General features: G+C 44.1%; 1 protein-coding gene across 1 annotated transcript in view; it reads right to left on the bottom strand.

Annotated features, from left to right (window-relative positions):
• The window catches only part of RHEBL1 (RHEB like 1), a 48,680-nt gene extending 33,709 nt beyond the window's left edge, over positions 1 to 14,971 (bottom strand). Inside the window, exon 1 of the mRNA XM_069653835.1 lies at positions 14,602 to 14,971. Within this exon, the coding sequence (XP_069509936.1) occupies positions 14,602 to 14,647 (46 nt within the window). The 5' untranslated portion in view covers positions 14,648 to 14,971. The remainder of the gene's footprint in view (positions 1 to 14,601) is intronic.
• Positions 14,972 to 15,003: the final 32 nt, after the last annotated feature.

Raw genomic sequence — 15,003 nt, 5'->3', positions numbered from 1 at the left:
GTAGCAAAGAGAACTATCAGATGGGGCGCCTTCACTATGCAACAGCACAGGATCAAGTCTCTGGATTCTTTGTCGTGGTGATGAAAGAACAACACTGGATGGGATCTTGCTGCAGCAGTCGACAGAAAACACCCCCCCCCTTCACCCCCCAAGAAATGACTCTCAGTCGAGAGGGGACTTCAGGGATTCTAATCTTGTCTCCGAAAGTCATGCAGGATTCCACCAAAGTTTCAGTGAGAAACGGACTTCGGAAGACGATGCACAGCACTCGGGCCCGAGGTCCCATGGTTTGCAGCCCACAGCACGTCATGGGATGTCTTTTTTTGCAGGTCGTCTCAATACTGAAGAGACTCAGCAGTCTCTGGGTCGGAGTCGGAGTCGTCACCACCTTTGGGACTTCTAGGTGGCATGGAAGAAAGGGTCAGAACAGGATCCGATTACACAGCAGGCATCTCATGTTGCTAGATCAGCTAGAGCAGTCTTTTCTCCATCTTTGAATTCAGCTTGAGCAGTCGACTTGCCTTCAGCTCCCAGAATCAGCAGATAGTTATACAGGAGCGAATGAGAAAAAAAAAACAACACACACCGCCCCCCCCCCCAGAAAGGGGCAGGTGGCTATCTAATCAGGACAGCCAGCCCCCCCAGTGGGAACTGGTTTTGCTCAGGCATACTAGAAAACAAAGGGCTGCAGATTTTCAGACTCCTCCTTCACAGACACTCTGGAGCCTCGGCAATCTACACAAAAGGCTCCTGCCGAAGACAAAACTTCTACTAGTACCTCCCCCCAGGACGGCAGAAGACACTACAAAACAGTTAACAAAGAAAGAAGTGACCCTTCTGTGCATTAGCACGGCTGGTTTGACAGTCTGGGTGTAATATTTACACAAAAAAAGTCAGTAAATTATGTCCACTGCCAGTAGCCATAAGAGGTAGCTTGTCACAGTAACAGAAATGGTACTGGAGCAGAGAGAAGGGGGACACTGTGCATCTCCCCAGCACTCCACATAAGGTGGGGTGTGCTGGTCTCAGCAGGTAAAATGTAAAGGGGATGGAAACTAACAGGTGAGCAAGATGTTCGTTTCTATGTAAAATCTAACCTAACAGAGCATAGCACAGTCTTCAACTTTTTTGCGTTTCCATTTCACTTTATGGTTTTTGGATCACTGACCTATTGTTGGTGGTCAGATGGACTGCTACTGAAGCCACGGTGCAATAGCAAACCTTCCGTATGCAAAATATATGGTCTAGAGATGCCCAAAAGGCTGCTACGCTCAAGGGTGCTGCTTAAGCACCCCATTTATGCTCCAAGTTTAAATCACACTATTTTGCTTTTAAGTGGGTAGGCTGTGGACAGTATTGTGTTTTGGCTTTGCAAGGAGTGCACGCAAGTTTACTGCATTTGTTGGGGGAAGCTAGGTCTTTTATTTTATTCTGTTCTGCCATTCTGTTCTGGGTGTGTCTGTTCAGGGGAACCAGAGAGCAGGCATAAACAACCATTCTGCACATGTGGAATCTGAGCCCAGTCATGGACCCTATGTAGGGGTCTGAATCGGTGTAGAAAAGTTCTTAATCTTGGGCAGACCATACCACATCCTATGGGGTGGACATGATTAGAGGGGACCCTATTGCTACACTATTTTGCTCCATTGTCATTAAAAACAGTTTACCAGCCTACAGGAGGATTTTCCATCGTTGCTGCATTTTTAGGATCACGTTTTACTCTCCTGGTCGAGTCCTTTGCTAATCTCCAGTTGGGTTTTTTGGCTGCTGGCTATTCTTCCTGGGCCCCCTCAGTGTCCTCCTGTTTGCCCCCATTGGGCACTGGACCAGGTCTTCAATGCTGTGACCATCTCCAAGTCGTTTTGTGGTCAGCTTCCCACTGGACAGACTTGGTGCCATAACAAGACCCACATCTCTGCTGTTCAGGATCATTCTGGGTTACCCCCATGGCGGGAGCAGCCCTTAGACCGTATCAAGCAGCCAGAACCCGCTTTGCTGGATTCTCCGGCCTTTTCAGAGTCGCTCACTGTTGCGATGACTTCTAGCTTGAAGGGCTCCCTTTTAGGAAAGGGTTTTCCTTTTACAGCATTGGGTAGTGGTTGCAAGAAATTCCTCTCCTCCTATTCCTCCTCGTTCTCTCTCCCTTGCTATCCTAGCTCTCTGCTCTGTCCCTCCGCTTCGTTACAGCTTGCTGACTGGCGTACCTCAGAGTCTCACAGGCCTCGCGCACCCCCGCCAGTCCTCTATCGCACCTGCCCAAGGGTGCCGCACCTCACCTTCATTGCACTCGAATAACCACCCATGAAGAGTGGCTCCCTTTGCACTTTCTCCAGTCTCCGCCGACTGTGTGCACTTGGACCACCCCCACCCTGTGACCATCTGTGGACTTGCACGATCTGAATGCACCATGCCTGAAAATTGTCCGTTTCTCCCCTGTCCCTTAATTGCACTTGGTAAAACTGCAGAATCGCCGTCAGGCCTACTTGCTGCCTCTACTGTTAAATATGGTATTTGCATTGATAACCAAAGCATCGATAGCCAAACCATCTAAAAAAAATAAATAAAGATACTAAAAAAAATGTGTTTAAAAAAGCATCTAATGCATTTTTGTAGAGGGTAAAGGGTTTGGTTTAATAAATATGGGGTTTAAAAGGTTAAAAAAAGGGGGCTTGGGGTAACCCCCCCTCCCATTAAAAAAATGCCTTAGATGCTTTTTATTTTTTAGATGATATGGCATTAGATGCTTTTGGCTGTCGATGGAATGGCTATAAACCTTAAATATATATGCACTTATTCTGCCTTTGCAGACTATTATTGTCTCAGAATTTCAGGGACTCTGAGGGACTGTTTGTTGTTTTACCCCATGTTCCCCAACCTCTGAGCGCTTTGAAACACTTGATGGTGTATAGGCGCTATATAAAATACCAATTTGGGTTCAAGCCCCTCGGAGGCGCATCCTGTAAACTGCACCTGGAATACAAGCCTTGCTCTTACGTGACTGTTTAGTCTCCCATGAATTGACTTCTCAGTGAACAAAGGGTGCACTTCTGGGTCCTGGGGTGGTGGATTATTAACAATACAGGCCTTGGTCAAGATGATTTACAGGCGGGTCTTTACCAAATAATCTCATTAGGGATTTTCCAAATGGGAGGCATCCCTTTCTGGGGCTCCTGCTTCTCGAACAGACCTTTAGAACAATTCATATGGGGTTCCATAGGAGGTTTGCTACCAAACTCGGATCCATTGGCGTGAAGTGGGACTTAGTAGCTCAGCCCCACCCCCCACTACACACAAATTGGCCATGTGCCGTTGCTCACTTGAAACTCTGAAAATTTATTTTGCAGGGTACTTACCCATCTCAGAAAATGTACTTTGCAGGGTACTTGCCCATCTCAGAAAGTTCTCCTGCATCCAGTTTGATTACAGGAAGTTTCAGACCAAAGAATGGAATTTTAGCCTGCACCAATAATGGTTTTGTGTATTTTTAAGTTATCCACTTCTGCCAAATTACACTACAACTGGCAACAATTTTTCTCTCAAGTGGAAGACGTTGATGCGCTCAGCCTAAATGCCCCCTTTTGGTGGCTCTGGCTGCGTTTTAGTAATTTTTTCCCACCTCTTGGCCCTTCATTTACTGCAAAGTGTGCATTTGCATTTTCCAAATGGTCCAGAAACACAATGATTTAGGGGGTCAATACGAGTACGGCGGTTAACGGCACCGGCATCCTTACCGGTGCCGTTAACTCCCTAACCCTGCATTCCGAGGTCCCTTAGCGGCTAGCGCTAGTGGGACCTGCTAAGGGACCCGGGAGCTAATAACAGGCCTGTAGTTTATGGGCCTGTTATTAGTTCCTTCCCCATTCCTATTGAGCCCCTATGGGGGCTCGAATGGGAAGGGGGAATTGTTATCAGAATGGGGACTTACCGGGTCCTCAGTCCCCATTCTGAGAACCCAGACCCAGACACGAGATTGGAGGCAGCCATGGCGCTAATAGCGCCATGGCTGCCTCCAAACTCATAATGACCTCCTTAGTGTTGGCATGTTAAACTGGTTATGGCCATTATTGGAGTGACTTAAACTCTGGTTCCCTTCTTCTCCCACCTCTTGTTACTAAATGGGCCCTTGACCAGACAGAGTACCGAAAATATGGTGTTGGGGTGTGTTGTGCCTTTCGACACTATATAAAGCAATGTTGGCCAATTGTGCTACACCCTTGTTTTTATAAGCATAAAGAACAATGTTTGTACTTTCATAATGATCCACTTAAAAAAAACAGTACTAGGCACTTTTTAGAGCAAATGTTCTTTACTGGGTTGCCGCCAACATGTATTTCGACCTATACATTCAGTTCTTCTTTAGGGCTTTTGTATGGGGTCACAGAGCTTTAGTGGTGTTTGTCACGCACAAACCTTATTTTGCCCAGAGCCCTCCCATTCCAGAATTTTTGGCAGAAGATACCAGCAAAATTGGCCGGGGTGGAGGGGGGGGGGGGGGGTGGGAGCCTACTGGCTATGCAGGGATAGTCATCTCCACAGTCACAGGCCAGCCAACTGGAGTACAGTGGGAGTAATCCACTTTTTCGTCAGTCTCAATACCCAGACTGCTCCGCTCCTGACAGACACCATGCCAGCATCTAACATTTCCTTTTAATGCGTTTCCACTGCCTTGCCCAGCTTTCAACCTCAATAGGCCGGTGGAGAGAGAACTATTTCAAGATTCTCTCAGTGTTGGACCACCACACAGGACCTCACTCGCGCGCCAAAGACTTTCCAGGTGATCACAACTGTTTTCATCCATCCTGGAATTGATTTGCTTACATCAGCAAACAACCCCAAGCTCTCTTTTCTGTAAAAGGATTGCAGAACCTAGGTCTTGTAGTGGTTTCCTCACATTCCACTCCTGCCCTGGGTTCAGATTCAAATCAAAAGATGCAGTGCTTGAGTTGGCTTCCTATTCGGCCAGGCAACCTTTGTTTCCCCCTGCTGCTCCAGTTGACCACAGCCCCTCACCTTCTTCCAAGATTTCCCCCTTAAAGCAAGCTTCTAAGACTCGGTGGGGAGCTAAGATCCAAGCCAACAAACACACATACCATGGTCATTCAAAGGTAAGACGTTTTACTTGATGTCACCTTAAAAAAGAGACACTAGTCAAACTTCAGTGCACGCCCAGATGTTGGAAAAGAACGGGTGGAAGTAATTTATTTCAAAGCCAGTCTTCATATTACCAAAGCAGTGACATTTTCTTTCAGCCATTGTGCAATCCACAGAAAGTATCAGAAATGTATTTCCATTAATACCCATCTTTACTAAGTGTTTTGCAGTACACAGGCTTTCTTGCCATGTGCCATTTCCGAACCCTAAAAGGGCCAACATAGGAAACCAGAAATTAAACTTGTGTGTTCAAAAAACGATGTGCTTTTGCAGGACTGCAAGATTTCTAATGCCCAATTAACATTAGGAATTAGGCTAGACTCAAATGTTACAGTTCAATGTATTTCTCGCAAAGGTATGCGCTTTGAGTTCTTGCACACCAGATTTGAAATGGCATGCCTGAATTTGGTGAAAATATAATTCAAAACTACAGAGAAACAGAATTGGAAACAATGTACATTTCCAAGCATGGTTTAGGACATACATTTAGAATCTGATAAGGAGTTCAGGGTTTACAGTCCATTAGGAACTAGATAGAAAATAATGACATGTTATGGTGAGGCCAGATAGATTTGAAGACTACTTTGAAATGCTCTTTCATTGCATACAAGACAGGATTCAAGGCAGGTCGGCTACACAAGGTTTTAATTTCTAATGAGAGCCATAGTGATGGATTTCCCCTCCCCCTATCAAGGGTAAGATGTGTGCTATGGAGGAGAGTTGGTCCATGGTGACCAGCATTGAAAAAAAAATAATTGTGCAACTACAGCTACCAGGATCCTTGGAGACTTTAATGAAAATTAATTAGACACACCCGAAAAGGAAAAACAGCCTCTGTGATGATTGATAGAGTCAAGAAAACATTTGGAGGAGAAGACAAACTGTTCAAGCAGGTACACATGACTGGGCACCAGAGTGCGCGCCTCATCCTCTATTTTTTCAATTTCAAAGAGAATCTGTGAGTAATCACCCAGCCATGTCAAATATGCATTAGCCTATGAAAGATTAACTGTCGAGGTCACTGGCATTTGGATGCACAGCACAAGCCAGCTGCCTTGGATTAGTCAAGGTTAAAAAGGTCATAGAAGGTATGCACAGCTAAAGAAAAATTGCTTTGGATAAGATAACATGGAAAGCAAAGGCTTAGGCAACGTGTCATCTCTGCCCTCTTGTAGAGAACTGCTTCAATAACTCCAACGAGATTCCAATGCATTAACATGAACCAAAATGCCCAAATCGGCAAAAACGAAATTAAACCTTGCATCGCCGTGCAAACTCAGATGGATCTGAGCTTTGATATGTTGTAGATATCAGAATCTTGAAACGGAATATATGTGGTCTGAAAAAGGCAAAAATATGTAGCAAGTATCAGAATATCATAACATAAAATGTTCGACTTGGCGTGCAAAAACTAAAAATATAAATGTGTGCAAGGTAGCAGAGACGAGTCGAAATAAAGAGCATAAAAAAACAGTTTCTCTTCTGTTAGTAAGCGCCCTCGCATCTTTTTGGTAATGTGAAAAACAAACCACTCCTGACAAACCAGGGTGGAATATAAGGAAAATAATGGGATACCTAGGGGACAGCAGGATGGATTATTTGTATTTTATTGAATTTATATAGCATTTTAATCCAAAACGCTTTACAAGATGAACAAGCAAGATACACCAAGCATTAAACAACAATTGAATCAAACCAGAACAGTACAAGAAACAATCTACATTATTGATGAGGATTGGTGAGAGTAAAGAGGGACCAAGGTGTGAGGGAGTATGAGGTATGAGTAGTGGTAAAAGCAGAAGAGAGAAGAATGGAAGAGATAAGAATTAGAAAATTGCAGGAAGCAGGGTAGGAGGGAGTAGAGTGGGAGGAGAGGGTGAGGTAGTACAGAAGTAGGAAGTGTGGGTAGAAGTAGTAGCAGAAGAGGAAGCAAAAGGTGAATGGAAGAGAAGATTTTAGAGAGGTGCGGAAGGTAGGGTAGGAGGGAATTGAGCAGAGAGGGGGAGGCGGATCCAGTGGAAAGGAGCAAACACTTGGAAAGAGCAGGAGGGGGCGCAGGGTGGTGGAGGAGGAAATAGTAGGAAGAGATCAGCAGAGCGGAGAGAACAAGGAGTATAGAAAGTGAGGAGGGAGGATAGGTGGGGGGGGGCAAGACCATAGAGGAACTTGAATTGGAGTGAAATGGGAGCCAACCTAGAGAGGTGAGAAAAGAGGAGATGGAGTCATGAGGTGAGAGAAGGCAGAGGGAGCGGATAGCAGAGTGGTAGACAGATTTGAGTTAGGAGAGGAGTCCAAAGAAAAGAGCAGTAGAAATGTCTGGAGAAGATTATTTGCATTTGTATAGCGCACCTGCAGCCTAGAGGCTTTGTGGCGCTTGTTACATGAAGTGTATAAGCATTTTCAAATGGCAGATCACATGAGACCGAGAGGTCTCTTAGTTACAGGTAGAAAATTCAGCCGCAGTACAGATACAATAGTAATACATGCAGGCAGTTTAGTCGGAGGTGGGATGCAGTTCAATGGTATTAGATGAAGAGTTGTGTTTTGATTGCTTTGCGGAAGGCAAGGTGGGAATCAATCATTCTTAGGTTGGGTGGAAGGGCAACCAACTGGAGATTGCAGAGCAAGAACTGATTCTTAGCAGATTCCAAAGAAATCCCCCGATTCGAGGGCTTGCTGACAGGGCGATGCCTGCCTGAAGGGGCAACTATTTACATCTAAAAATATAAAATCAACTCCAATACCACAAAACTGGGTAAAATATTGGAAGATAAAGGACTGGGGAAGTTCAAAAAAAAGGAACAAGGTATTGATAAATGCATGCCCAGTCTTTCCTCATCTATATATTCAATGCAATTGTCCTTTAACATTTTGGCTGCTACTTTAAAGTGGAGGCCTGATTGACTTAACATTTGAAAAACGAAATTAAAAAAACATACATTTTGGCTGCCACTTAAAATTGGGATTGCCTTGGTAAAGCTAGGTATTATTTGTAAATATAGTTAAGTGGTCGAATCTGGGGTTTAACCACAGTGGCTCACACGTCAAAGTTAAATACTACCGCCTGAGATTATATCATGCTTTGATGCAGTCAGTGTAGACCATAGTGAAGTCTGCATGTTTACAAGACGAAATGCATGCTGAATGAATCCCATTCATTAAGGACTGTGCCAAACGCCACTCCTCTGCATTCCCGTCTGTCAATGCCTAGGCAGAGTCAGGTATAGTGTGGGAGGGAAGATACATTTCAACTAAATATCCCTTACTGGAGAATAGTACACAACATCATCACAACGCTGACCGCTGCCATCCCGATTAGCATGTGCTTGAGGAGAAATCCAGAAACGAAAAAAAAGGTTCCTCAATTGGACCAAATCGAAGACAATTAATATAACACAAGGACTGCTTGGAAACAAAAAAACGGAGACAATTGAAATACTCACACTTGAAAATATTGAATTGTATATATGGATAAACAATTGTAGTATCAACAATCCACAATCCAGCCCGAGAATGAGGGGCTTGTGACGAGGCCAGGCAAGCAAGAGCGGAGAGAGGATGAAGCACGTCATAGTGCGAGGACGAGGGAGACGTGGAACGGCTGGAGATTCAATTGCTAACGGGAGACGCTCGTGAGCGGGTGGAGCCCGATAACAGAGAACTACTTATTTACCCCATTTAAGATAATAAATATATATAATTAATCCACATCGTGTTACGCGTCCCAATCACTTCAAGTGGCGACGAGGATTCGGGCTCCACCGCCTCCTTTCATCTGCGCCTCCAGCTCGTGGAGAACACTTCATGGGAAACCGGGCCGCTCCGTTCCCCGAGCGTGGCAGTGGCCCAGTGATGATGATGGCCGCTCCGTTCATGCGAATGTAGCAGCGGTCACCGTATTAATCCATCCGCCTGCCGAGCTCACATCAGCCAAGTAAGTGCCTTCGTTGTTTCTGTGCGAAACGGTCCAGGAGCAAACCCCGCCCACTCAGCCAGCCCACAGCCGTGTACACGGATATTGCTACCGCATATCATGTTATAGATGGGCACATGAACACTGTTTGACACATTACACTTAACAGTGCGGCAAATAGAAATACAATTAAGACTATGAATATTACAGTGTGAGGGGAAACACTGAAGTGGAATGTGAACTATAATAATAATAATAATAATAATAACAAAGCCAAGTCTTAAGAGATTATTCAAAATGGCATTCAGTGGTGTTCCGCCTCCCATGTTCTTTTTGACGGACGTAGGGGAACCCTCAATACCGTGGAAGAGATGGATTAAAGCCTTTGAACACTATGCAGGAGTGGTGTGTGGTCCAAATTGTAGTATAGAGAAAAGAAAATCTCTTCTGCTACACTGCTTGGGTCCAGCTGGGCAAGAAAAATTTGAAGATTTACCTGAACTATTGCCTGAAGAGAGTGCAGATCTGAATGACTATGAATGTTCAGTGAAGAAAATGGGCAAACACTATGAAAAGAAATTAAGCACTATTCTTGAACGGTACAAATTTGGAAAGAAAGTTCAAGAGGAGGGTGAAAGTGTAGAACAGTACATAACTAATTTAAGAAAATTAGCCAGAACATGCAAATTCAATGCACAATTGGATGAGAGACTACGAGACCAATTCGTGTTAGAATGCAGAAGCAGCAAAGTGAGGGAAAAGTTATGGGCTGAAGATGATCCACCTCTTGACACAGTTCTGAGGATAGCCAAAGAAGTTGAACATACGGAAAAATGTGTTCAGGAACTGGAGAACAGGATGCAGTATGTGGAAATCAAACAGGAAACTCCAAAGAATAATAACACGATGACCATAAATAAAAGCAATGAATCAATAGCCCAGGTGATGGACGCATCTGGCAGCAGAGACAAACCAGGAAGACCTCGTAAAGCAACGTGGAATGAAAATAGAAGGGGCAGAGGTGGACCCAGAGTAAATGAGAAGAGAAGAAGTCCACGCAGACAAGGAGGCAATCCACGAAGAAGAATTGATGGGAGATGTTTCAGATGTGACAGTACTGAACATTGGGCTGATAATCCTGATTGCCCGGCTTTGAAAATTATATGTGGCAAATGCAAGGGCAAGGGCCACTATGCCAGATGTTGCAAAGCATCAAATACTACCATGAAATGGATTGGCAGTGATAATGATAGCAATATTGATGATGATGAATGTGTTTTTGCCATATCCGATGAAGAACAGGAGGAAGAAATGGAAAGCCCTAAAGCCATGGTGTGTATAGATGGGGTGAATATGCACATGATGGTTGATTCTGGTGCCAAATATACACTTATACCACAGGAGATGTGGGACAGAAAGAAACATGAATATTTACATGCACCGGACATTCGACCCAGAGCCTATGGTGGAATTAAAATAGATATCATCGGATGGTTTTGGGGTTCACTCAAATTTAAGAACAGGAGAGCGAATGGGAAGATTTACATTACAAAATCTGGGAGAATTCCTTTATTAAGCTGGACTCATCAGAGCAAACTCAAAGTAAAATTGGACGCCAATGCTGAGGAGTCAGTGATGAGTATCGAAAATGACGAAACAAGGAAACATGGAACACATGAGAAAGGGGAGGAAATGATGAAGAAAGTTTTCAAGAATGAAATTGGGCGTTTACGTGGATATTCACATAAAATCAAGATGAAACCAGGATGTGTCCGGTGGCGCAGAAATTACGGAATATTCCTCTTTCTATGAGGGAAGAAGTCAAGAAAGAAATAAAAAATTTAGTCGACCAAGGAGTCATAGAAAGCATTGCTGCCAGTGAATGGGTGTCCCCGTTGGTTGTTTTAAGGAAGAAATCTGGAAAGTTGAGAATATGTGTTGACATGCGTGAGCTGAATAAATGTGTAATTCCCGACAGACACCCGAAGCATTTCTCCACCCTTGATTTAACTTCGGCATACCATCAGGTGAATCTACATAAGGAATCCAGAGGCATGACTGCGTTTATTACGCCAGACGGTCTATATCAGTATAAGAGACTACCGTTTGGGCTCCTATCAGCTGCATCTGTCTTCCAGAAGATCATGCATAAACTGTTTGAAGGGGACCATGGTGTTATATGTTTCCAAGATGATATTTTGATACATGCTATCAACCAAGAAACACATGACGAGAAAATACAACAGGTATTTAAGAAACTGTATGAACCGGGAATGACTTAGTAAGGAAAAATGCAAAATAAATTGTGATGTGATTGAATATTTAGGACATACTATATCAGCAGAAGGAGTAAGACCCAAGAAACAACTGTTAGAAGCAATAGAAAACATGCCAAGGCCCAAATCCAAAGAGGAAGTACGCACATTCATCGGCATGGCCGAATACTATTCAAAATTCATGCGTGATTTTGCCACACATACTGTCCCTCTACGTGAACTATTGAAGAAGAAAACATTTGCATGGGATACAGAATGTGAAGAAGAATTTAAATGGATAAAACACGAATTGAATAAGGCACCATCGTTGAGGAATTTCAAGAGTGGAAAGAAGACCGTTATCACGACAGATGCCAGTAATGTTGGCCTTGGTGCAGTCGTCACACAAGAAAATGATGGTAAAGAGAGGTTGATAGCCTTTGCTTCCAGATTGCTGAAGGGAGCTGAATATATGCAGCTATTGAAAAAGAGATGTTGGCCATTAAATGGGCGGCAGAGAAGTTTCGGAACTTCATTTGGGGTACAGGAGTGGAGTTTCGCACAGACCACAAACCATTAGTCCATGTCATAATGAGTAAGGGTTTGGACAAAGTCTCGAATCGTATGAAAAGATGGGTCGTACTTCTACAAGAGTACAACTGTGTGGTGAAGTATGTACCAGGCATGAAAAATCGTGCTGCGGATTGTCTCTCAAGACTCACAAATGTCTCGGAAGTAGATGACGGTGAAGATATGGAATCTGAAGTTGTGTTAAATATTGAAGAACTATCTATATCAGAGAAAGAATGGAATGAAGCAGAGGAATCGGATGAAACATTCAATAAGTTGAAACGCATCATTATAAGTGGTAGTTCATTGACCAAAGCCAAGTATGAAGAAAATGGGCTTTTGGAATATTGGAAAGTTGCGAATGAACTGAAGGTAGAAAATAATAGAATTATGAGGAGTGACAGAATTATTCCACCTGTAAGCCTACGCCGGAAGATCATTGAGTTAGGTCATGAGGGCCACCAGGGAATTGTAAAGACGAAGAGAAGAATACGAGATGAATTCTGGTGGCCAGGATATGATCTACAGGCTGAGAGAGTCATACGTGACTGTATCCTTTGCAAAGAGAGTGATAAAGGATGTGCGAGTGAGAAATACCCCTTGGTAATTACTGAACTTCCAGGTAACATTTGGGAAGACCTGGGTATGGACATAATAGGTCCAATTCACAGTGAGGGAAAACAACAGTATTGTATAGTGATTATTGATCTTTTGACTAGATGGGTTGAAGTCATGATTAAACCATGCATGACTGCAAAAATGGTAGTTGATTTCTTAAAGGAAGTATGTGGAAGGAAAGGGTTACCCAAAAGCATACTAACAGACAATGGAGTTCAATTCCGTTCAAAAGAAATGCAAACATTTTGTGTGGAGAACTCCATTGTACACAAGAGAAGCGCCATATATCACCCACAGACTAACGGAGTAGTCGAACGTTTTAACAGAGTGCTTAAAGATGCTGTGAGATGGGCTTGGGCAAACGGTATGAAATGGGAAGAAGCTGTTAAACAAAAGATTAATGCACACCGTTTCACAACACACTGTACGACAGGCCTGTCACCGTTTGAGAGGAGTAGAGGCAGGAAAGCTAACACTAAGTTAACACCATCATGGTTAAAAAGAATGACTGTGTTAAGGAAGGATTTCGGAGATGCATGTCAGAACATCAGGGTTATGCAATTAAGAAACAAAAGAAGTCATGATGTGTCTGTAAGTACTAAAAGAAAAAAAGGAAGACCACCATTGATGGTTGGGGGGCTAGTGAGAATCAAACTTCCGCCCGTATTGAGAAATGGTCCATGCCAGTTGGGGTCGTAGAAGTGTTTAAACATGCGGTGAGGGTTGAAGATGGAAGAGTCTGGAATATGGAGAGAGTGTGTGTGTGGGATACTCCTGTGGGGGATGCATCAATGCATGGTAGTCGAGGAGAGTTAAGAGAGAGAACGAATGCAAATGGTACCAATGATGTCGAAGAATATCACAGAGATGTAACACAAGAGATAGACTCATCAATGGTTTCCTTGCCAAAACCTAAAACAGATATCTTGCGCACATCAAGAAGAGGGAGAGTCATTCATCATCCCTGCAGACTGAAAGACTTTGTGTGTGCACAATGAGCCCAATACAATTTGTAAAGGGACAGACTAGTTGTGTCTTCGAATGTTTAAGAAGGGGAGATGTGTAGTATCAACAATCCACAATCCAGCCCGAGAATGAGGGGCTCGTGACGAGGCCAGGCAAGCACGAGCGGAGAGAGGATGAAGCACGTCATAGTGCGAGGACGAGGGAGACGTGGAACGGCTGGAGATTCAATTGCCAACGGGAGACGCTCGTGAGCGGGTGGAGCCCGATAGCAGAGAACTACTTATTTACCCCATTTAAGATAATAAATATATATAATTAATCCACATCGTGTTACGCGTACCAATCACTTCAACAATGACTGTTGTAATGAACTATCACCTCAAACATTTTAAATGTATAGATACAGTATAAAGGAAACATTGAGTGTTAGCTGCACAACCCTAATTGGGTAATGCAAAATTACTATTATTGTGCCTTGAGAAACCCCAAGCAGGGGCAAAACTATTGCACGTGCCTCACAATAGGCGGATGTTGCCACTCCATATGATACAAGAAAACTTGCATTAAAACCAAAACCCGAATACGCATGGCGTATAACTCTCTGGTCGGCCCTGGCTGCACACTATTAACTCCTGCAATCGTTGATATCCCATACTTTTTAATTCCACTTACCAATCCCCACTGATTCGGGGGGGGGGGCACACTAATAGAAGTTCACTCTTCAATAATAACCGTGGAGAATGTTTCAAGGCGTGGGCCTACTCAAAGCCCCATGGGCACAGGACAAACAGATCAGCAGTAACACATTACGAAAAGGGGCATAATCGGGGAAACGTTTCCATTAAAACGCGAGACGCACAGATTTGTTAGCAATACTTGTTACTATCGCTCGACTTACTCCAGCTTTCAATCACAAACTATAATGCAAAAGTGTATTATACATGTACAAAGTTGCGCTTTTCTAACGCAAAACTACTCTTGGCTTTACCCCAAGGAAGGGATGTCACTGCTCGGTTCACGTCCGTACTCCGCGAAGCGTTGTTCTTTTTCACGTCCTCCCCCCTCCTCCCCTCTACATCATAACCGATGAAAGAGCGCGTGCGCAATACGCGCGGCACCCATACTTACCGACCGATGGGTATCCGAGGATGACTATCTTACGAAACTTCGGCATTGCTGGCCAGGGCACAAGTTAGGCAGGTAACGGGTGAGCGATGCTACGTACCCCCACGAACGGGCCAATTAAATATGATGCGTCTGTGCAGTAAGACTCCTCTGAGATGATCACCTCTCTGTTTACCGTTGAAGATTCTCAGGGTCTGACCAGTTGTTGTAAGTTCTGCTCGCAGCCAGCTAACCCGCCATAAAGTATAGCCCTGTAAGCCGCACCCCCCCTTGCTCAACTCATTGGTTCACCTCCCTGGGGTGTGGTAAATTGGTCGGCCATTGGTTGACTATGAGGAAAACTAGGCGTTGCGGAGCAGGCGCAGTGAAGGACTTGCCGTGCTTTCATTCATGTATTTCCGAATT

This window comes from Ambystoma mexicanum, chromosome 3q, assembly GCF_040938575.1.
Source record: "Ambystoma mexicanum isolate Mex_15411 chromosome 3q, UKY_AmexF1_1, whole genome shotgun sequence".
In the NCBI taxonomy this organism is placed as follows: domain Eukaryota; kingdom Metazoa; phylum Chordata; class Amphibia; order Caudata; family Ambystomatidae; genus Ambystoma; species Ambystoma mexicanum.
The sequence above is the reverse complement of the archived record's forward strand: the minus strand, read 5'-3'. Positions and strand labels throughout refer to the sequence as shown.